At 40.0% G+C, this 22213-nt stretch overlaps 2 protein-coding genes across 3 annotated transcripts; one reads left to right on the top strand and one right to left on the bottom strand.

Annotated features, from left to right (window-relative positions):
- Window positions 1-426: 426 nt before the first annotated feature.
- On the bottom strand, window positions 427-13228 carry ppat (phosphoribosyl pyrophosphate amidotransferase). The gene is made up of 11 exons (XM_053614593.1): window positions 12788-13228; window positions 6268-6334; window positions 5883-6089; window positions 4999-5111; window positions 4685-4830; window positions 4294-4366; window positions 4060-4211; window positions 3193-3320; window positions 2352-2573; window positions 2089-2209; window positions 427-1162 (listed from the first exon to the last, which is right to left on the bottom strand). The coding sequence occupies exons 1-11, from the start codon at window positions 12913-12915 to the stop codon at window positions 993-995; spliced, it is 1527 nt and encodes a 508-aa protein (XP_053470568.1). The 5' UTR covers window positions 12916-13228; the 3' UTR covers window positions 427-992.
- On the top strand, window positions 6933-20742 carry paics (phosphoribosylaminoimidazole carboxylase, phosphoribosylaminoimidazole succinocarboxamide synthetase). 2 transcript variants are annotated; one of them, XM_053614586.1, is made up of 15 exons: window positions 6933-7801; window positions 8874-9299; window positions 9452-9520; window positions 9628-10350; window positions 10452-10529; window positions 11054-11220; window positions 13489-13525; window positions 14030-14227; window positions 15502-15680; window positions 16052-16231; window positions 16399-16512; window positions 16885-16968; window positions 18294-18474; window positions 18596-18754; window positions 20409-20742. In XM_053614586.1, exons 1-15 carry the CDS (start codon window positions 7432-7434, stop codon window positions 20573-20575), a joined length of 3132 nt encoding a protein of 1043 aa, XP_053470561.1. In that variant the 5' UTR covers window positions 6933-7431; the 3' UTR covers window positions 20576-20742. The 2 variants fall into 2 exon arrangements, with proteins under 2 accessions (XP_053470561.1, XP_053470562.1); XM_053614587.1 differs by lacking the exons at window positions 6933-7801; window positions 8874-9299; window positions 9452-9520; ... (1 more) ...; window positions 10452-10529; window positions 11054-11220 and adding an exon at window positions 13299-13404.
- Window positions 20743-22213: the final 1471 nt, after the last annotated feature.

Genomic DNA, 22213 nt, shown 5'->3' with positions numbered 1-22213 from the left:
CGTTTTTATGAGCAAGTTACTTGTGATTTTATAACCAATATAAAACCTGTAGGAGAAAGAAGTTTTCTGGACACAATGTGAAAACCAGCATCAACATTAAAAAAAGATATACATAGTATTTGATCACAATAGTAGTGCTGTCACTTCACTTAAATGGGATATTTTGTTTGGGCCTGTCCAGTTTAACTAAAGGATATTGCTTTTGAGAATTGCTTTTAAATAAAATTCCTGATTGCATCATATGTAATATAGTTGAACACATTTTAAAAATACATACCTTTAGACATAATCTAAGTGTACACAATACGAGTCTAGATTTTGTCTACAAAATGTCAGCTGTGTTTTTCACTATGCTTGTAAACTGATTTTAATAAATAAGTTGACTTTTTCTACAATGGGACAATCAATTTTATTGGAAAATGCTGCTGGAAAAAAAATCTTTTATTACAGTTGGAATGCAACCAAAAAAAAACATCTTGATTTCAAGCTCTCAGATGCTATGTGGCCAGAAGTAAGGCACATGTACAAGTTCATGACATTCAATAGAAATTCAAAAGGTTAAGTGTAACGTTACACAAATGCTCTGCGTATTACTTGGACGTGTCACTGAAGCAAGGTTGCACAACTCTTCAAACCATGTGGTAAGATGAACCAAAGCCCTTCACTAGAGAAAGAGTGAAAAAAATTGAGGGGTACAGAGAAAGAAAGGAAAAAAGTGCTTAAATTAGCATACGAGTTAACACACTGAAGTATATCCTTCCTCACAGTAATTACATGGCAAAATATACAACAGTGTGAATAAATGTCAATGTCGTCGGGAGGGTTGAAACCCTCGTTAATCGAGAGCATTATGATTAAATGCACTCAGCAATCACCGTTGGCTTTCATATCTCCCAGTATAGTAGACCTAATCTACATACAGTGGTTACCACATGTCACAGGCTGAATTTTCATGAGGTGCAATGTTGGCTGCTGTGTTGCTGTGTGCTTTGTCACCACTCCAGCTCGATGGGGTATTTGCCGGTCAGGCAGGCTGTACAATGACCCAGTTTTCTGCTGGTCTTGCTGCTGGAGCTGATCTGCTCATTCTCGTAGGGCTCGATCCCACTCTGAACTGCTGTCACCAGGCCCTCGACAGACAAGTAACGCACACTGGTAGCTCCTATGCAACACAAGATCATCATCAGGGATCTGTTCTCGGAAAATTCACATACAAAAATGTTGCAATAAAAAAATAAATAAAAAACATTGGATAGGCTCCTGAGTGGCACAGACAAAAATAAAACTCAAACTGACTTTAAAATCACTTTTGGTAGGTACTAACCACTGCATACTGCGAACATCCCACAAGACCTGCCGTTGTGGAGATGTTCTGACCCAGTCATCTAACCATCACAATTTGTCCCTTGTCAAAGTCACTCAGATCCTTACACTTGCCCATTTCTCCTGCTTCTAACACATCAACTTTGAGAACTGACTGTTCACTTCCTGCCTAATATATCCCACCCCTTGACAGGTGCCAATGTAACGAGATAATCAACGTTATTTGTCACTGGCCAGTAGTTTTAATGTTATGACTAATCGGTCAGATCACGCTTTCATTAGAGCGTGTGAGGAGCAGATCGAAAAGATGTTGTTGACTGGCTTGATGTGTCTCAGAGGAAGCACATATTAGCCTTTACCCTCCCCAGCTTAATCTGTATCTGTCATTTAATAGCAGAGAGCTGGCAGGTGACCCAACTGGGGAGAAAAATGGGAGGGGGTAAATCCAAAAAGGAAAAAATTTAAAAGTAATAAATGAAGAGGGAATTCTATTTTGTAAATAAATTGTAAAGAGATGGATTTTTTCTTCTCCATTTAGAAACCAAGGGGGCTGCACTTTTATAAACAACTGTATTGCAAATTGTGGCTTGCAAAAGTCAATTCTATATATTGGTAGTACGATGCAGTTTTTATTTTTAAGTAAATAAAATCTTATATAAATTGCATATTGTATTTTACAGGAGTAAATAATTTCCTTTTAAAAATATGCAAGAATTTATGCAAACAGACCATTAGACGTGGGAGCCAATATTTATCTTGACTTACCTATATAGTTAGCAAGGTCCTTGAACTCTGGTTTGTTAGCAATAAGCTCTTCTTTGGTAGGAATGTTGATGCCCATGTAGCAGGGGAACCGAATCGGAGGTGATGCCACACGAATGTGGACCTACTCGTTGATTTTCAAGGAAGGAATTAAAAACTGTATTAGTAAAGCAGAAGGAGCTTTTAACTGAATGTTATTAAATGTCAAATTAAACACTCTGTATACACATCACACATACATGTTAATACATTCGTATAGATCCTACCTCTGTTGCTCCTGCCTCTTTGAGCAGTTTAATAATTGGTGAGATGGTGTTGCCTCTCACGATGGAATCGTCAACGAGAACTACTCGTTTTCCAGCAAAGTTGTCCGTCAGCGCCCCAAATTTCTTGGCCACCCCAAGCTGACGCAAACGAGTATCTGGTTGAATAAATGTCCTGCCGACGTAGCGGTTTTTACACAGGACCTCTACGTAGGGCAGGCCAGACTGGTGAGACAGAACAATACGTGCGGTCAAAGTTATAACACTGGGTACAGCTCACAAATACAAACGTGAAGGGAATTAAGCAGGGAGCAATGGAGGATTCATCAAATTCAATTCATTCATCCGTCAGTGACCACTTTATCCTGGTCATCAGGGGAACACTGGACATAAGGCGAGAATACACCCTGTCCATCACAGGGCACACATGCACATTTACACCAAGGGGTGTGCATTTAGCAATTTAACTTCTAGTAAGGTTTTGGGAGGAGGTATGAAGGTTAGTTATTTTACATACGGGTCTAGAATTTCACCCGTTCTAAATCATACACAGATAAAGCTGTGCGATTAGATGACATATATTTGAATAAATTATAATAAATAGTTTTTTGTGCGCGATTGTGTGTGAGAAATTACCTGCGTCTGTGCCGCGTCTCTATTAACAACGGAGCTGCGAGTTTAACTACTGTATGCAGCTGTAACTGTATGTTACTATGGTTACAGTTGTTTATAGGCAGCGCATTAATTTACAATGGTGATTAAACTGACGAACTACCTGCATAATCATAATAAACATAATTAATACAAAAATAAAAAGCTCATACATTATTTCCTCATCTCTTACCTCTTGTGCATATCCTAAAGCAGCTGGAGTAGCAGACTCAGGCACTGTACTGACCACATCTGCATCAGTGGGGGCCTCAATGGCCAGCTGGCGTCCACACCGCTGCCTGACTGTATATACCATCTGACCTGCAGCACACCACAAACAGACTCGTAAAAACCATCACTGACTAATTTTGTTGTGTTATTTGAAGAAAAAAAAAAAAAAAAAAAAAAAAATTTACGTTAATTTTGGATGTCTCTGTTTTTATTTGGTATTTGGAATGTTTGGGTGTATATCATTTACTTTTAGATTTATTAATAGTTAATATATATGAATATTTATTTCATGTTAAAAAAAAACACAGTACATTTTCATGTTACAGGCAGTACTGTTTATTTTCGTAATACTGTTCAGCAATATTTACTCGAGTTTTATGTCTTCATTCAGTATCAATTTTAAAAATGATCGGGTGATTAATCGGTTAATCGGCCAGTACTTAGTTATCTGTAAAATCCACTATCGGTCGACCTCTACTATCAATAACTTAAGACACTACATCAAAAAACAAACAAACAAACAAACAAACAAACAAAAAACATCTCATAGTCTCTTCAGTATCTAGTCAGTTTCCTAGCAGGCTATAAACTAATATAATAATATAATATATTATATTATTTTAAAATTATAAAATTAAAATTAATTAAAATATTATTATTATATACAATATAATAAAATAATAAGTTGCCTTGTTAGAACAAGCTATTAAATTTGGAACATTTCCTAAAACTGCTCATCTTTCAAAGACTAAACCGAGATAAATTCTAGCATTTGGGAAACATTTGAATTGAATCGTTTCGTTTTTTTTTTAAAGAATTATGCACTTGCCTTCAAATATGGAGTCTGGCCTGGCGAAGTAGACATACTCGAATATACAGAAGGCTGGAGGATCTCCCTCAGGACGGGGGATTATGTTCAGGCTCTTGACCCCGTGTTTGGAGATCTGCACTATTTCTCCAGGCCGGACTTCACAGTAATACCTGTGGACAGAAACAACGGGAGGTGTCCACCTGCTGTACCAATATGTTGCCAGTTTCAAAGGGACACATTTAAAAGTCTCACTTGGCGCCAATGGACTGGAAGCTGCAGGACTCTGAGGACACAACCCAGCCTTCTGTGTCTCCTTCTCCACCTCCTGAGGAACATAGAAAGAGTGTGTGTGTGAGATTTATTTAAAGTGGTGTGGATGATCCCTTCTAAAAATTACTGCTTTTGTGTAAAAACAAAACAAACAAACAAAAAAACCCACACATTTAAACGTAAATGCAAATATTCAGCCGTCAGAATTTTTAGGATTTCCTTATGCTGCTGTTTAAGCTTGAGTAAAGTTATGTTTCTAATTACATTTTGTTCCTAAATCACTACTACACCCTCATCTACAGCTCCTTTACTCAAGTATGTTTTATCCTTCCCCTTATTTTTTGTCTCCGATCTGCTTTTTCTCTCTTCATACCAGAGCTGTGTAGTTTGGAGATGGGCACCAGCCGTCCGATACACAGTGGTCTGTTGCCATATGGGTCTCGCACAGCGTAGATCACATCTTTGTGCATTATCAGCAGGGAGTATGACGTTGGTGTCAAGGTCATCAAGTTCTTAATGCTGAAAATCAACCAAAACAAATAAAAACCATTATAGCAGAATATTCTACACGTCGCTTTAATAATCCAAGTTGTTGAGTTTCGACAACACCAAAATAGTAGGAACGGTTTCACGTGCAATTAAACAAGGAACGTTAAACACTGGTTATGTTGAACATATGGAACTGACCGCGCTACCCAATCAGGATTGTCGACCTCCTCCATGGGCGGAGTCAGGCAAAGGAGCTGAGTGATGAGCTCACTGTCTGAACTAGTGGAAAGCCCCACACCATGTCTCATCACCTAGAAGACATACGCATACAAATTTGGTTTTTGTTTTCTTTCTTGTTTCCTGTTCATGAAGTGGGATGTAGAATCTACAAATGACACGTTTTAAAAAGGACATCTCACGAATTAGTTTAAAAATAAAAAAACCTTCCTAGCCAAACCTAAGCAATATTAATAATAATAATAATAATAATAATAATAATAATCAGACGGTACCGGAACAAACATCAGGTATTCACAGGTCATTAAAAGATGACGGATAACAGTTCTGTTTAGGTTTGTGAGATATTGCATTTTCCCTGCTCGTGATTTACCAAAAATTGTGATAAACTATTTAATCATCCAGAACCAATAACCTAAAACGTGACAAGAAAATAAGCTTTTCTATCATTTCAATTTTAAAGTGCACCTATTATGGTTTTTCAGATATTACCTTTCATGTAGTGTGTTATAGAACTGTTTGTGAATGTAAAACGTCTGCAAAGTTAAAAAAAATCAAAGTGCAGGACAAACGGAGTTATTGACTCCCAAAAGAAGGAACCGATCCTGAACAGCTCAAACGAGTCGTTTCAAACCAGATTTCCTTCTTGTACTAAACTACGTAGGTTTGTAACAAAAAAGTGTTTGAATAAAATGCATATCATGGGTAAGCATTGAGAATCTTGCATTTTTTAATAGTAAAAATTTTCATAACTGATGGAATTTAACACAGTGGTGAATTCAGACCCCTTTGTGCATCAAAAAAAGTCCTCCATGGTCACAAAAAAAAATAAAACAATGGCTTGCCTTTTTGCGCAGTGCAGCAGCGTTGAAAAGTTCTCCGTTGTGGGCCACTGCAATCCTGCCATGCAGAGTGTCCACCACAAAGGGCTGGCAGTTCTGCAGCTCTGACATTCCTGTGGTAGAATAGCGCGTGTGCCCAATCCCCAAGTTACCATATCGCAGTTTCAGCATGTCTTCTGGTTTAAAAGCTGTGCTCACTAACCCCATGCCCTAAGGAGAGAGAGGACGAAAAAAAAAAACCAAGAGAGGAAAAGAGCTTTCTTCAGCATTCATGACAGTAATATGTGAATGCGAAAAGCCCCAAATTCCAACTCTCAATAATTCTCTTTTTGGGACTTAGGGTACACTACTTCATGCAAAGATTAAACATCTTTAAAACAGGTATTACCTTCAGGGTGGTGTACGTTGGTGGACTGGATCCATTACTTGTAACAATGCCTGCACTTTCTTGGCCTCTAATTAAACGTAACAAAAGCACAGTGTTAATAATGTTATTGCATGTGGTGCTAATTGCTTTGAAACTATGAGCCTGTACAGGGTTTTTAGTCTTCCAGGTTTGATCAATTCTGGCTAAACTCTGAGCTCAGAGTGGAGGTTTACTCCACTTTTAGGCGTGCAGATCTGGTTAAATACGATGTCATTTATGCCTATTACCAACATGTTATTTTAATCAATTTAAGTGGAACGATCATGTAATGCTGGCTAGATCACAAACGATACCATCACATAGTTATAAAATGACTTATGAAACATCAACATTAAACTGAAAGTATTCTCAGACGTGTTTTGGTTTGGGCAGTGGGGGGGAGGTGGATGTAGTAATGTAATCGTGTGCAAACTAGTTCAGGCAATGTTGCCATAACAAGCTTCAGCATGGCTGACCGCTGAAAAATAGAACAGGATGGAAAGGTCTCCCTCCCCTCCATGCCCAATTCTTTCCCTCTGATGTTAAAAACCTATTTAAAATAAATAAATAAATAAATAAATAACAATAAAAAAAAAAAAATCGAACAAGCGTGCTTCCAGCCTGGCTTATGACTCTGCAGCTGCCTTGCTTTAAGCCCAGAGGCAGATCAAACTGGTTTGTGTGTGTGAAGTAGGTTTCCAGAGAAAGAGGGCGGTTGCCAGGGGGAAGAAGGAACAGAGAAAACGGCGGAGAAAGAAAGAGGGAAGCGTTTGCAAGACGGGCTGAAATAACCTGCCTGCTGCACAGAAACAATACACACAGATTTCAAAACTGAAAATTCTCTCTCTCTCGCTCGCTCTCTCTCTCACACACACACACAAGCTCTTAACCTTTATCGTTTTCCGTATTAGTAGGGGTTCTTGCTGCAGCTGCAGCTTTGTTTGCCAAGCCACTTCTCACATTTCCACACCCCCTCCCCCCTTCAGCTTAAGCCAGTCACAAAGCTGCGCTCAGTCACATGACCGTTCCTAACTGGCTCAACTGTCTGGTTGCCTAGGACACTGAGCTTAAGGCAAAGGGGGAGGGAGAGAAAAAGGAGAAGCAGAAATTCAAGAGAAGCCATTTCCAAGCTTCTAGCTCAAGAGCATGGAACTTAGTACAGAGCAGAAAACAAGCAGAGAGGAGGAAGAGAGCCAAAGAGGAGCAAGTGGTCGCTGGGGAGGGGAAGAAGTTAGGGCCTTGCTCGTGGTGTGGAGGGAGAGGGAAGCCTGGGACGAGACTGAGGACAAGGCCAAGTATGAGGCCATCTCGAGCCGCCTAAGCGAGTTGGGCGTGTGCAGGGACTGGCTGAGCTGCCAGGCACAAAGCAGAGCAATGGCACTACCCGACTGGAGGCCTCCAGCCATCCGGACATCGATGGACAGCACCACCCAAAGGTCTTACGAGATGGACGAAGAACAGACCAGTCCTGTCAGCAGAAGACAGGGCAACGCTTCTCTGAGCAACTTTCAGGAGGGTAAATATCTGACACTGCCACAAACTACACTGATTTATTTCTTTTTTAATAATGAGCAACTTTTCTATACAACATTTTGGTTTATTTTCCACAAATTTAGACAGACAATAACTAAAAGATTATTATTATTATTATTATTATTATTATTATTATTATTATTATTATTATTATAATAAATTCTTTGCTGCTAAAATAATACACTTTTTTTTTCCTTTTACTTTTTTTTCCCCCAACAATTTCTACAAACCAAAATGAATGCTTAAAAGCACCACAAATGAAAAGCCCTTAAATATTTCAAAACACAGCCATGTTATTCATTAAGATTTAGTTCATACCTCAGAAAGCTACCCATCTATTCACTTCCATCACGTTTTCACGTGAGGTCAATGTAGAAGACCTGCATCATTAATAATTTAACAAAAGGCCACCAAACACAAGAACCGTAATTTATAAAACTCATTTTTACCATTTCTACTTCTCATCCTCCAGAGTTCAGACTAATCTCTCAGGTCAGTATTGGTTTGCTTCTTCTTAGAGTTCTTATAAAAACATGGCACATAAGATGAATAAACTTTTTTTTAATGGTTAAGGTTAAGCTCTAAATGCTACTGTGTTCATACATGGTATTAACATAGCTGTTTACACCAGGCATTTTAAATGCATCAACTGTGATCGTATTTCATACATGACTTCTTCTGGAGGAAGGCTTCCACGGCATTTGTTTTCGAGCAGGAATGTCTGGCTGATCCTCACTCACGTTTCAAACATTTAAATCGCGTGGTCCGTTTAACGAAACGAGAGAAATGAGCATTCACACTACAGGCCCAGGCCACGCCCAATGGTGGTTTGAGTGATTGGATGACAAGAATTCTCAGAGACATATTGGACCCCCAATTACACCTGCATTTAGTGCTGTCCATTTATAATCAGATCACCCAGGATGCATGCTAGTGCCAGGTGTGAATGGGGTCTTAGCTCAGCTTCATGACATACAAAGGACTATATGAAGAACCAGTCCAATTCCTGTGCCAGTTTAGATGTCCTCTAATTTCCACTGTTTTCTTTTATTCAGGCAGCGGAGACCAACATTTTGTTCCTCTCTCAGGTATGGAGGGAGGAAGACACTGGTCTGATAAAGAGATTCGGGCTCTCCTCAACATCTGGGCTGACCGAGAAATGCAGGTGCGGCTGCAGAGCACCCATCGAAACAAGGCAATCTTCCAGGAGATGGCCCGCCGTCTGGAACTCCAGCATGGAGTGGTGCGAGACTGGAGACAGTGTCGCACCAAATACAAGAACCTTAAATATGACTACAAGGTCAGCAAGAACCAAGGTCGACCTATGCGCTTCTTTGCGGAGATGGATGCAATCTTGCAGGGCAAGGACACTGAGGATTTCCTCGATGAGGAGGAGAATTCTCCCAGGAAAGGAACAGAGGTTGACCAGACAGCTGCGAGGAGAGAACCAGAAGAAGAGCAGTACATTAAAATTGACGATGGTAAGAGAATAAACATAAGCTAAGAAAGTGCTAGGTATCTTTGATGTTCTTTGATAAACAAAGTACAACCTATACTTAAAGTCTAATTCAAGTAGCTTTTCTTCCCTAGTTTTGATTCTCATTTGCTTTTGGCACTGCTCATTCCACTACAGATGAGAGTCTGGCAGATATGCAAACAATAATAAATACCGGTTCTCATCACCTCATCACAAAAGATACAGGTGCGTCATCAGATCAAAAGACCGACAACTGGTTCAGTAGCTGTGATAACGGTGTTCACAATTATACACACTAACTGATTTCCTGATCTGCTATTTTCTAAAACCAGGTTCATCCATATCACCTGTTGCTCGAAGGCAATCAGACGAGGAGAACGTGATCACGGTCCATGACTCGGGCCGAAACTGGTCCGAGGAGGAAGTGGCAGCGCTGCTCAATATCTGGTCTGAGGAAGGAATCCAACAGCAGCTGCAAGGCTCGACCCGAAACAAGGACGTGTTTGTGCAAATATCACGCCGGCTCCTTCAGCAGGGTGTGGAGAGGGATTGGAAACAGTGTCGCACCAAATACAAGAATCTGAAATATCTGTACCGATCCCTACAGAGAGGCAAGGCTGATATTGGAGACACTCGGCGCATCATGAAGTTCTATGAACAGCTAGACAGCATTCTGTCCCAGCCAGTCAGAGGCCTATACAGAAACTCTGGGATGTTCAGTCCACCCACATTAGAGGAGCACTCCATCTGTGAACTGCCTGCACATGAGGACAGTGACATCATTGCTGTCGGATATGATCAGCAGACCATAGATGATGCCATGTTAAGGTCTCCAGGCATCGGCACAAGAGCGTACCAAAATGAGGCTAGAGCAGATGCCATTTTGAGGCCAGAGGAACTCACTGGGGTGGAATATGAAACAGCGGACCAGTTAAACAGCATGCTGGCGAGGTCAAAAGACAACGTTCAGACAAGATATGAGGAACGGCCTTTGTCCGGTCATTCTGTCACAGCAGGTACATATGGAGGAGGCCAGGAATATAAAGTAAACACAGGTAATACACTGAACTATAGGGATATGTACCATCACTTCAAAACAGTTCTGCTCAAGTCTACAGGAAATAAGTTTTGCGTGCGTGTGTGTGCGCGTGCACAGGTGACACGGAGACAACATTCACAGACAGAGATCCTGCCGGGTCGAGAAGAGGAAAAAAGCGGAAGGCCACAGATGAAGGTCCTTCAATCTTCTCATTTTATAATGAAGAAAAAAAAATCTTACATTGTGACTGCAGTCATATGAGCACAAAACTTGAGTGTGAAACGAGCAAGACAAAAATCACAAGTCATGATATCTTGAAAGACAGAAAGCTGGTAAAAGTCACATGGTTTGTTCAGCCAACAGAATCTTCTTAGCAAAAAAGTTCAATCTAAATCCATTAAGGGTTCTTCAGTTTGGCCCTTTGGAGAAACCCTGGAAGGTTACTAAGAGGATAGCAACACTTAATGTAGGCTATGACTTTACAAAAAAAAAAAAAAGAAATCACATTAAGTTATAACTCGGACTCAAAAAGTTGCAGGCCAAAGTACAGAACATACGGCAATCCATTGAAAGCAAGATAAATGCATGTGCCTGAAAGCTGTTTAGATTCTTTAACTCTGCAAATTGTGTTTACAGAAGGTGTTCTGCATGTTCACAGAAACAAGGAAACCCATGCTGATATGAATTTCTTTAGATTCTTGAATTTTTTGTGCTTCCAGATTGCAGTGTTTTCAGCAAAAGGTTTCAGGAGTGCATTGATGACGGAGACAGCAGCACGGACTGGTCTGAGCACATTGACTATCAGTGCAAAGAGGAGCAGGATCAATACATTCCGATTATGGAGATCATCTCCGTGCACTCTATGGCTGAAACTAACTATAATCAGGTGAGCCAATACAGCACATCAGTAAACAGATCACTCAGTAATCCGGGGGTTCACAAACTAAGGGTCACAACCCCAAGACGGGTCGCTTGATTTACAAATAAGTTTGTGAGGGGAAACTCTCAATCTTCGCTTTTTTATAATTAATTTTACAAATTATTATTACAAATATGACTCATTATGAAGATGGATTTTGTGCATTACTATTTTGAAAGTATTTTCTTTATCTCGACATGCTGCAGTAGAATAGGAATTCAGTAATAGAAACGTGAAAATCTCCTCATCCATCTACCTCCTTTAAAACAAACTAGTGTTGTGTCTCAAATTGCATACTCATGTACTATTCTAGACCGTTATTGAGTACTAAGACTAACTGGTTTTCCTAATACAGTTACAAGTGTTTACGTTTTTAAAACCGCTATCGAAGAGTACGTTTAACATACCAGTCTTCTGGATTTTCTAGATGAAGAAATACTTCTGAATGCAGGGTCAGATGTTTAGATTTGAGATGCAGCTCATGACAACAATCACGACAACGGAACGTTTTAACAAAAAGTTTGCCGGTGTGTTTAACGCCGCTAAACATTTCAAATTCACCTGGAAACCTGGCAAACCAAGATGTTAGTAAATGTTCCATCTAGGCTAATGTTCCAGTTGTACATAAGGTATGCAAGTGAGTGTGTGAAGAGTGTTGCTCATTTTGCCACTGCTTCTGCACATGCATGCAAAGCCATAGCATCGTGTATAAACCAGGCTCCACTGCTTCGGGTCGGGCCGCATCACACCACTCCAGCGTGGATTATTTTCCTATAAGAATGCATCACGTTGTGTTTTAATTCCTTGTGTGTCGTTGGAAATGGGACGTGAAAATGCCCTTTCAAATACAACTCCTGACTTTTTGACAAGCTGTCAAATGTCTGTTATGTCCATGAAAGAAATATTACTTTGGTTTCTAGTCACTCATGTTACACATATGTTTATGAATGAATAAAAGTTACAAAATGTTACAGTAGGCCAGATTATAAATCTGGAATTTTACAACAACAAAAAAAAAAGCACAGTGATCAATGCAGAAAATTCATAATGACCATTTAGGGTTGTTTGCTCATAAAGTTTAGGAACCTCTGCAGAAATCAGGAATGAAACCCATTAAACTGATATCACTGGTTATAAGAAGGGCCCCTGCTGAATCTTAGTCCTTGTTTATTGTTTAAATAAAAATACATAATCCAAAAATAAAAACTACCTCTAAATTCATTCTACAGACACAAAAGTTCCTGGTCGCACTGTGATAGGTTGTCAGAGAGGCTTAAATCTTCTATTAAGACCGCGTGCACTGGAGGCTTGCACATGAGATCCATTTCAGTGATGAAGAGTTTCTAAAGTATTGGCACCTCAAACTACTCTACTTTAAAAAGCAGACGGGAGAAACTCAACTGTTATTTGCAACAGTTTACAGAAATCGGTTAAAGCGTCTTGTGAGGTCTATTCTAGTTTTAATTCAGCCTTTTTCAAAAGGATGAAAGAACCTAAGTGACATATGCATCAGGGGTGTAAACAGTTAACTTACCTGTGCTGCAAAGCTACAAGCCCTAGTGTTATAATCTGCGCAACTTCTAGTTGTGTCGGCCACTCGCCTGCTGCAAGACAGCCGAAAACCCCACATTCCTCTCCGATACCGGATTCTTCAAACTCCATGACCAGCAAAAATCCCAAATCCCCACAAAAAGTTACAAAATAAACTACAAAACTTCACTCCCCACGCAGCCTGACAATCTGCGAGTCCGACCACGTGCTGCCTCATGCAGCCGCTTATGCAGGAATGTACCAACTACAGAAAGGGGGGTTCAAATCGCCGCAAAACGGCTAGAAAATAAACTTCTGGTCGCACAAAATAATAATAAAAAATATATATATAAAAGTTAAAGTTAACTAGTCTGAAGAGAAAAAAGATTAAAATCTGGCAGAAACTACTCGATAGATATCGCAGGTCTCAGATAGAATCTGCAGAGTTTTTAAACACTATCTGATTAGGCAACTGCTTCAAAAGAACAAGACACGAGACTTTTCCACGTGGTGAAGATGGCGTCACTGCCTCCTTTTTGATAAAGTGTCGTAACTTGTATTCTCAATCGTCCCCTTTTCTCCTCACACGGTTCCTTCGTTCAGAGCTCCAGCTCCCTGCCTGTAGGTAGTTCAGCTTAACTTTTAATATTGTTCAGATCAGATTCTGTGATTGATTATCATTTTCTGGGTTGTTTTTTTTTGCAGGACAAAAGAGTTGTAACCGAAATGGCGTCGACATCAGGTATGTAGCTGTGTGAAGTTTTGGGGTGTGTGTGTGCGCGCGCGCGTGTGCTCGCGCCATGATTTGGTCAGGGTGCAGCAATACATGATGGAGTGTTGACCCGAAAATAACTTGACACTTTGAAAGTTTGTTTCCTTGATATGTTAATTAGGTTATCGGTCATTCTGCATCATTACGAATTAACTAGCACTAATGGGCCGATTGCCTTTGATTTTGGCAACGCGGTAAGGTTTGATCAAGTGTAACACAGTAAGGTTCGATAACATGGAAAACGCAGTCCGGTTCCATCACGCTCAAGAGCAACGCAGTCCGGTTCCATCACGTGTAACAGTAAGGTTTGATCGAGTTCACGTGCTGGAGCACAGTGAGGTGTAATAGTAATGTTTGTTCACGTGTTACACAGAGGTTCGATCACTTCATGTGTAACACAGTGGATTCATGTTCATTTCTGCCTGTGCAGGTTTTTAATGAGTTCCTGCTGTTCTTTCCCCTACTGCTTTGTAGATCTGAAGCTTGGCAAAAAGCTCAGCGAGGGCAAGACCAAGCAGATCTTTGAGCTGCTGGACATGCCGGGCCAGGTTCTGGTCCAGTCTAAAGACCAGATTACAGCGGGTAACGCAGTGAGAAAAGACCAGATGGAGGGCAAGGCAGCAATCTCCAATAAGACCACCAGCTGTGTCTTCAAGCTCCTGCAAGAAGCTGGTGAGCTCAGAAGCTTTTCACTCTCAGTTGCTTCGTCAGTGTCACCTTCATACAGTCTATAATGTAGCGTTTAAAGTTGCACAGGTTTGATAACTTCTAACCTGTAATCACAATATTTTCTTCCTGGCCATTTTCCTGATATAAACAAGTAATACTAGTTGTAATAGTGCAATGCAAAGCCTCAACACCAGAATTAGAGCAGTTCTAATCCTGGAACTGCTTTTGAATCAATATTAAATGTTGCCTCTTCTATGGGTTGCTGTGACTTATGCAGTTACCCACAATGCAACATGGTTATTATAACTGTGCAGCCATTTTGATTCCCTAGTTTTTGCTTAATGGATTGGCCCTGTCATGCAGATGGGCCTTATTTCCTGAAATTAAAAATTTTGTTTAATTTCTTTTGTAAATCCTTTACAATTTGTTAAAAATACAATATGAAATACTCATTTAAAAATGTCCTCTATGCAGCTCCTTCACCTCAGGTGACAATGTATATACACGTACTTTTAACCGTGTAGCCTTTGATAACCTGTGCCTTTCTTCAGACAATGAGTCTCTCGTGAGTCATAACTTTCACAACTTTTAAAGAATCTTCACTTGTTTTGTCCACCTGGTGGATTGGAACATTTACATCTATACCACAGTGTAGCAGCCTTCGCACGTTTGTGTAGGGAATCAAAATGGCTGACGGCAAAGTACACTTTTTTTTTTGTGACATCATGTGAAAACAAAGGACAACACTGGCCTAATTCAGAAGTATTGCCCTTTAACACATCACTTGTAGTTAATTGGTGTAACTGCAGTGCATCTCTGTAGCTCATGAGAAAACTCGTGCTTGTTAAAATCATTACCTTGTGACTTGTGCTTTCTTGAATTAAATTCAATGCGATTCACACATCTGCATATCCGTTCATGCCCAACTGGTCTGTCTATTGCCAGTATTGTCCAGCTTTCAGATATTAAGTCCGTCACAGCTAACACACCATGATATTTTTTCTGACTGTTTATGAAGTAAATTATTATTATTATTATTATTATTATTATTATTATTTTTAAATCACTAATTCATCGCTTTTTAATACTGAAACATTCCATCAGCTTTGAACATGTGAGAGAATATGTACTCGGTCCAGCCACAGAGCAGCTGATTATTGAAACCCTGCATCATGCACAACAGTAATTTCTTTATACCACATGCTTTGCATTTTATATTTAAACTTTCTGAATGTACAGTTTCTCACCGATCTGTATCATCTGCTTTGTTCCGTCAGGAATTAAGACTGCGTTCGTAAAGCAGCATTCGGAGACGGCATTCATAGCTAGCCACTGTGAGATGATCCCCATTGAGTGGGTGTGTAGACGCATCGCCACGGGCTCCTTCCTTAAAAGGAATCCAGGTGTCAAAGAAGGCTATCGCTTCTCACCACTAAAGATGGAGATGTTTTTCAAGGTGGGTGTCCAGCGATGGTTCAGCCATCTCGTGTCTCTCAACTAACACTAAAACTTCAGAGGACTGTGGTCTGGTCAATATATTGCTACATGCTTATTAGAGAACAGCTCGATAATGAAAGTAAATGATGGGACTGTACCCCACGCTGTTATCTCTGGAGTGTTGAGTCAGTTTGCCGATGAAACAACACTGCTTGGCGTGGTGCTCAGATAAGTAATAGTTAGCACCATTGGAGAGAATCTATAATCAGTTCTTTGCTCAAGATTGCATGATGGATAGCATGGTTTGTGATCTCCTCTATGACAGACTTTTACTCCAAATTTGATTAAATGGAAAGTGATTCACATGTCTGCATATCTGTTTCCTTGCAGGATGATGCCAATAACGACCCGCAATGGTCTGAGGAGCAGATCTTAGCGGCTGGCTTTGAGCTGGCAGATGTGACGATTGGCCGCTGTGAGGTGGACATTATGAGTAAGAGCACAGTGGCCATCTTTGAGGTCCTGGAGAAGGCCTGGGCCACCCAGAACTGCACTCTTGTGGATATGAAGGTACTTTAAGACACTAGACTGGGATGTATTTTGAAGCTAAGCTGAAGCAATGCAGTGTTGTGCCAAACATTTAAATAAAAAAAAATAATAATAATGATAATAATCTAATTTCTGTTATCATTGATGTATTTACTCCCAGCATGGACAAATTCTGTCGTTCTGTTTAGATCGAGTTTGGCGTGAATGTGACCACCAAGGAAGTTGTGCTGGCTGATGTGATCGACAACGACTCATGGAGACTGTGGCCGGCTGGAGATCGCAGCCAACAGAAAGACAAACAGGCAAGATTTATGCAGGACTGGCATTGCCTGAAGCCCCATGTCTGTCACTTTTGCTTTGTCTTATATTTAGCACAAAATTCCCAGACCAACCCCCTTTCTGTGCACATTTCTGATAATTGCCTCATTCAGTCAATTATAAGGACGAGTCAAGAAAAAAAAATCATGTAATCATGCAGAGCCAGTATTGTTTTTCCTGTCTAGACATGTAGTCTATGTGCTTCACTAGAACATTTCCCCTATCCTCTAGTACAGCAACAGTTGAGTTGGAAGATCTGGAAGATATTTCGGTGCACATCAAATTATGATGGGCCCTTGCTAGGTGCAGTCAGGTTAACCTTGTGTTCTGTTTCTCATACATGTTTCCTTATACAGGTATACCGTGACCTGAAAGAGGTCACACCTGAGGCCATGCAAATGGTCAAGAAGAACTTTGAATGGGTGGCTGAAAGAGTACAGGTATATATACACACGCACACACATGCTTGCACCTATTCACAGCTTTCCATTACAGTACTGTTATTGCTGGAAGTTCTAGATACTTGAACCATATCTTCTTTTTGCTGCCTTCGTTCTCTTGCTATGAGCACGTGTGGTGTGGGCCATAGAACTTCTCCACATCGCCACACATGTCATAGTAATTCTCCTTTAAAGATGTTAAACATTTACACGTAGCTGGCCGAAATTGCACAATTTGCCTGTTTGCTCATGTTAACGCTTTGTATCTCTTTGTTAACTCTGTGTACTTGCCCTTCTCAACCTTTAATACGATCCATAGCTTTCACAAGAGACTTCAGTCTCCGTGAACCTCAACCTTTTTTGGGTTTTTTATTTGTATTTATTTTTATTTTTTTTATTGTTCCGAGAATGACAATGCTTTCTGCATTATTATATCAGAATTGATTAGCTTTTAGTCTTAGGGCTATGGATAAACCAGAGTGTATGCTCACTACAATGGCTCCACAATATGGCCTAATGGCTTTAGTGCACTAAGAGCGTTTTTTGTATTTGACCTGAATATTCAAGTCTGCACCCAGGACCCATACTTGGATAATTTAAGTGTGGCGGGTGGGGGAATTAGTCACTTTACAAAATGGTACATACTAGGCTCATCCATTTGTTTTGGGTTTTTAATTGTTTTTTGTTATTTTTTTTTTGTTTTCAAATTATTATTGTTTAAATGTTGGTGCCAAATTAAAATAGTGTTTTTGCAATGTTCTCCGTGCAAGCACTCGCACCACAGAGGCAAGATCATTACTGTAACCTTATTACTAGTCCTGTGAAAAGTCTGGCTTGGTTTTATTGTGTTGTGCTTACACTGTTGGATAATAGTGATGCATAATTACTTCCTGTCTTCCTTAATAATTAATCACATACTTTCCAAATTTACTTTCAGCAATGAAATTTACTTTCAGGTGAAGCTGTTCACATGGTTAAAAATTCAGAGTTTTTATAAGTTGGGTCCATTTGCCTTTGAATGCCGCCTTCTCTCCGTATACGAGGCGTTCTGTGTCCTCCGCTGAGCAAAATAAGCCTTTCTCCGCTATCGTAAAAAGTTGAAAAAGAAGAGACCTGACAAGTTTAATATCCAGTCATGTCGTACCAGGGTTCTGTTGAAGCGAGCCCTAGAACACTTGTTTTAAGAGGACCAGGGTACCTCAGGGCAAGTGGCTCAGAGTCCAAAAAACCTCAAGTGTGAAGGTGTTAGTGTTTTATTAGTTTGTTAGTCTTAATCCTTTGCTGAAATTCTGTTTTGTAACTTGCATGTTTGCATGTGCCTTCAGCTGCTCCTGGAGCCGCAGGCGAGTGGGAGAGTTGTCGTACTGATGGGCTCTACGTCTGACATGGCTCACTCTGAGAGGATCCGTAAAGCTTGCGGCTCATACGGAATCCCCTGCCATCTCCGAGTCACCTCTGCGCATAAAGGCCCTGACGAGACACTCCGCATCAAATCTGAATATGAGGGTAAGACGAAGGACAATAACGTGCGCAGAAATGTTTTTATAGAAGTGAAGTTGCATTGTAACCACAGTCTCGGTAAGAATTCCCAGTCTTATTATGCATCACTGTGCATTTCTTTCCTCAGGTGATGGTGTCCCCACCATTTTTGTAGCCGTTGCAGGGAGGAGTAACGGTTTGGGTCCAGTGATGTCAGGAAACACGGTTTACCCTGTCATTAACTGTCCTCCTGTTACGTCTGACTGGGGTGCTCAAGACATCTGGTCATCTTTACGTATGCCCAGTGGTAAGGGTTCATCTGGTCTACTTGATCAAGATCTTTGTTTAAGGGCACTAGGTTTCACCATACTGGACTGCCTAGTAACGCAGAAGTACATTACCTTAGTGCTAAGACGCTTACATACTGAGATCTGTCCTTCTATACCAAAGTTCTGTGTTTTAAGAACACAGTAAATATTGTGCAATTACCTTGATGGTAAGCTTTACTTATTGATTGATTGATTTTAAATGGCTCCATGTTTCAGTACACAAATAACAATCCTCAGTGTTATGGTGCTGTACTTTTTATTTTGCAATGTGGAATTATCAGTACGAAGAGATGGAACCTACAAACCTGTGTTCGTTTTGCTGTGACGCGTTCCCTGCTGCTGTGTTCTGTAGATCTGCAGCATAATCAGAGTATGAAAGCATGGTGCAGCGAGTATTAAGACGCATGACCGCATAACAGGATGTCCTCATGACCTAAAAGCTAGCTTTATTTTCAGAATCAGCAGAAAGACATGTTCAACTATTGTTTTTATTCATTATCCCACTGCACTAGCTGAGTAAGTACTGCATTAATCGGTACATTCTGCAGTCAGTCACATTTGATGGGATAAGTGGAATGATTTTAGGGGTGCATCTCAATCAGCTCCCTAGTTCAGTAGTCGGGGCACTGATTAGGGAGTCGGCCATTTTAAAGGCTGTCTCAATCGCAAAATTCTTCCAGTGCAAAAAAAAATCCCACAATACACTGCAAAAGCCAGGGAGCATCGATGCTCACGGTGTTCCCTTACTGGAAATGACGTCATGTTTTCTGAAGTCTCAGCTTGAAAAAATGGCGGATGAACTCTCAGCCAACTTTGTTTATAAATGTAAGCAGTTTGTTATCGTTGTTGTGGCTCTTAAATGATTACTCACGAACGTTTATTTGACGTTCTGTATGCAGTTTGTTTGAGTCTAATGAGTTTGAAGTGTTTAATGATTGTTTTTTTATTTATTTATTTATTTATTTTTAAATCCACTAGCTCGCCTATTATCCCGCTTGAATTACCATGACAGAAACACACGAGATTAAGCTGACAAATTAATGACATAAAACTTAAATATTTTGTTTGGATTTTCACATTGGTGACGTTTTACAACACAAGTACATAGTCATATCACCAGTCATCAGTGTCCCAGTGTGTAGTGAGCCAGTTTCCTTACCAGTGTCTGAACTCGTGTACACGATATACTGGTTCACCACCTATGGAGCTGATCAAGACACCATCTGATCGGTTTAGAATGTGCATGCAGATTAACTCGTAGATTTTTAGAAATTGGAGTCGTAAGAATTTGGAGAGAAACCTGCAACAGTATAAAGTGCTTTGCAGTGGCCAAATTGAATTTTTCCCAGCAGTCACTGGACCGTGACTGATCTGTGCATCCTTAGGGGAACGAGTGTGTTCTGCAGGTTTGATGCCAATATTAAATTAGCTGTAAGCGTTGCATTACACACTGAGTGGTGTGGATTGAGTCACAGTGTTTACGCTTTTTCTGGCAGATGCATTACATTTTAAGGCTTGGCTTTAGGGGTTAGTCAGGTTTGTTTGTATGTGTACCTTGCCTTAACGTGCCACTCCCAGTTGCCAGATTAGTCCTCCACCAAGTCTTTTAACATTCTCTCTTCTCTTCTTCAGGTCTGGGCTGTTCTACAGTTCTGTCTCCAGACTCAGCTGCCCAACATGCTGCTCAGATCCTGGGCCTGACCGATCACCTGGTGTGGGCCAAACTACGTGCCTCTATGCTCAACGTTTGGATCTCTCTGAAGCAAGCTGACAAGAAGCTTCAGCAGTGCAGCATCTGAACACACAGCACTTCTGTTTACGCTGAGCCATTCCAGCTGTTTAACCATTCCATTCCACACTACTGCATACCGCCTTCATTTTCAGATGATCGAGGCTTTGTGATCTAGTGCTGAGTCTGCATAATCTCATTTGCAGGTGAAACTAATAAATAGATTTACAGAAAACATTCATTTTGACTATTGTTTTACATAAATAACTATACACGAAGGAAAGTCTTCCTCTTTCTGGGCTTTGTCCTTAATGCAGGTTACAGAAACCGCAAGGATTCCGTCAATAGACAACCATGATTAATTGTGTAGTATGAATGATCATGTTGACTTTAAGTTTATTGATCATTATGGGGAATTTAGTTTCTATTAATGTTCAGCTCTAAAATAGCAGGGGGGAAATTTCCAATTCTGAAATGAACAGGAGGAAAAAATAAATAATCCAAAGATGCAAAGATTCTTTCATCCCCCTTTTTATTTTTTTTTATTTTGAAGAAATTATCTACATTTTCAGTATTGAGTTTCTGACCACAGAATGCTGTTGGCTGGATACAATCACCCCAACACCACACACATGGACACTAATCATGCCAGTGACTATGTTTACATGCACATGAAATTCTGTTTAATTCTGTATTTGGGTTATAGCCATATTTTGAATGATGTTTATATGTGTAGTCATTGGATTATTCCTGTATACTGTATGTGGTTGTTGTAAGTATACTGATCTACACGCGCGCTTTTCCTTTCCCGTTGTTATTTCCTGGGAGATTCAAGATGCTGCCGTTGCTGCCCACAATTCCTTGTAGACTGAGCATGCACGTATATCTCCTTTCAGTAGATTTTCTGAATAAGGTGTATACATGCAACACGTTTCCAATTAAAACGGGTATATTCCAGGGATGGGAATCTGAATATTGTCTTAATCTGAATCAGACTGTGGCGTTTACAATACTAATCAGAATACCGCCAAATTCCGATTAATATCAGAATATAAGTGTGCATGTAAACTTGGTCATTAAGACTGCTGTACTGAGAATGAGCCACCATCCAAATAATACAGTGCTGTGAAAATTTGTTTGATTTCTTCTGTTTTTGTGTATATCTCATATTAAATAGTTTTAGATTTTCAAATGAAATGCAACATAAAATGTAAATAAACGCACAATAGTTATCTTTCTTTATTATTATTAAAGCAAAAAAAAAAAAAAGTTATCCAAAACCTCACCCATGTGAGAAACTATTTGCCACTTTAAACTTAAAATCTGGTTGTGCCACCTTTAGCAGCAATAACTGCAACCAAACACTTCAGATAACTGGTTAAGAGTGCTGTGGTGGAATTTTGGCCCACTCTTCTTTGCAGAACCACTTTATTTCAGCTACACTGGAGGGTTTCAGAGCATGAACTGACTTTTTAAGGTCCTACCACCGTGTCTCAATTGGTTCAAGTCAAGACTTTGATTAGGCCACTCCAAAACTTTAATTTTGCTTTGTTTGCGTAATTCAGAAGTGGACTTACTCCTACGCTTTGTTTTATTTTAGATTGTGTTTTAATTTCTGAAACGATTTAGTATGACATATACACAAAAACAGAAGAAATCAGGACAAGGACAGCCCCCTCTAGTGGACAGAGATTAATAGACAGTAAAT

This window comes from Ictalurus furcatus, chromosome 25, assembly GCF_023375685.1.
Source record: "Ictalurus furcatus strain D&B chromosome 25, Billie_1.0, whole genome shotgun sequence".
NCBI lineage: Eukaryota > Metazoa > Chordata > Actinopteri > Siluriformes > Ictaluridae > Ictalurus > Ictalurus furcatus.
This window is presented reverse-complemented; position numbering and strand designations above follow the sequence as displayed.

Coding starts and splice junctions, on each gene's coding strand:
- ppat (XM_053614593.1), bottom strand. CDS start 12,915: ATGGAGTTTGAAGAATCCGGTATCGGAGAGGAATGTGGGGTTTTCGGC. Junction 4,831..4,998: donor AATCCTGATTGGGTAGCGCG/GTCAGTTCCATA, acceptor GTTGATTTTCAG/CATTAAGAACTTGATGACCT. Junction 2,574..3,192: donor CTTTAGGATATGCACAAGAG/GTAAGAGATGAG, acceptor CTGTCTCACCAG/TCTGGCCTGCCCTACGTAGA.
- paics (XM_053614586.1), top strand. CDS start 7,432: ATGGAACTTAGTACAGAGCAGAAAACAAGCAGAGAGGAGGAAGAGAGC. Junction 9,300..9,451: donor GTACATTAAAATTGACGATG/GTAAGAGAATAA, acceptor ATTCCACTACAG/ATGAGAGTCTGGCAGATATG. Junction 16,232..16,398: donor GCACTCTTGTGGATATGAAG/GTACTTTAAGAC, acceptor CGTTCTGTTTAG/ATCGAGTTTGGCGTGAATGT.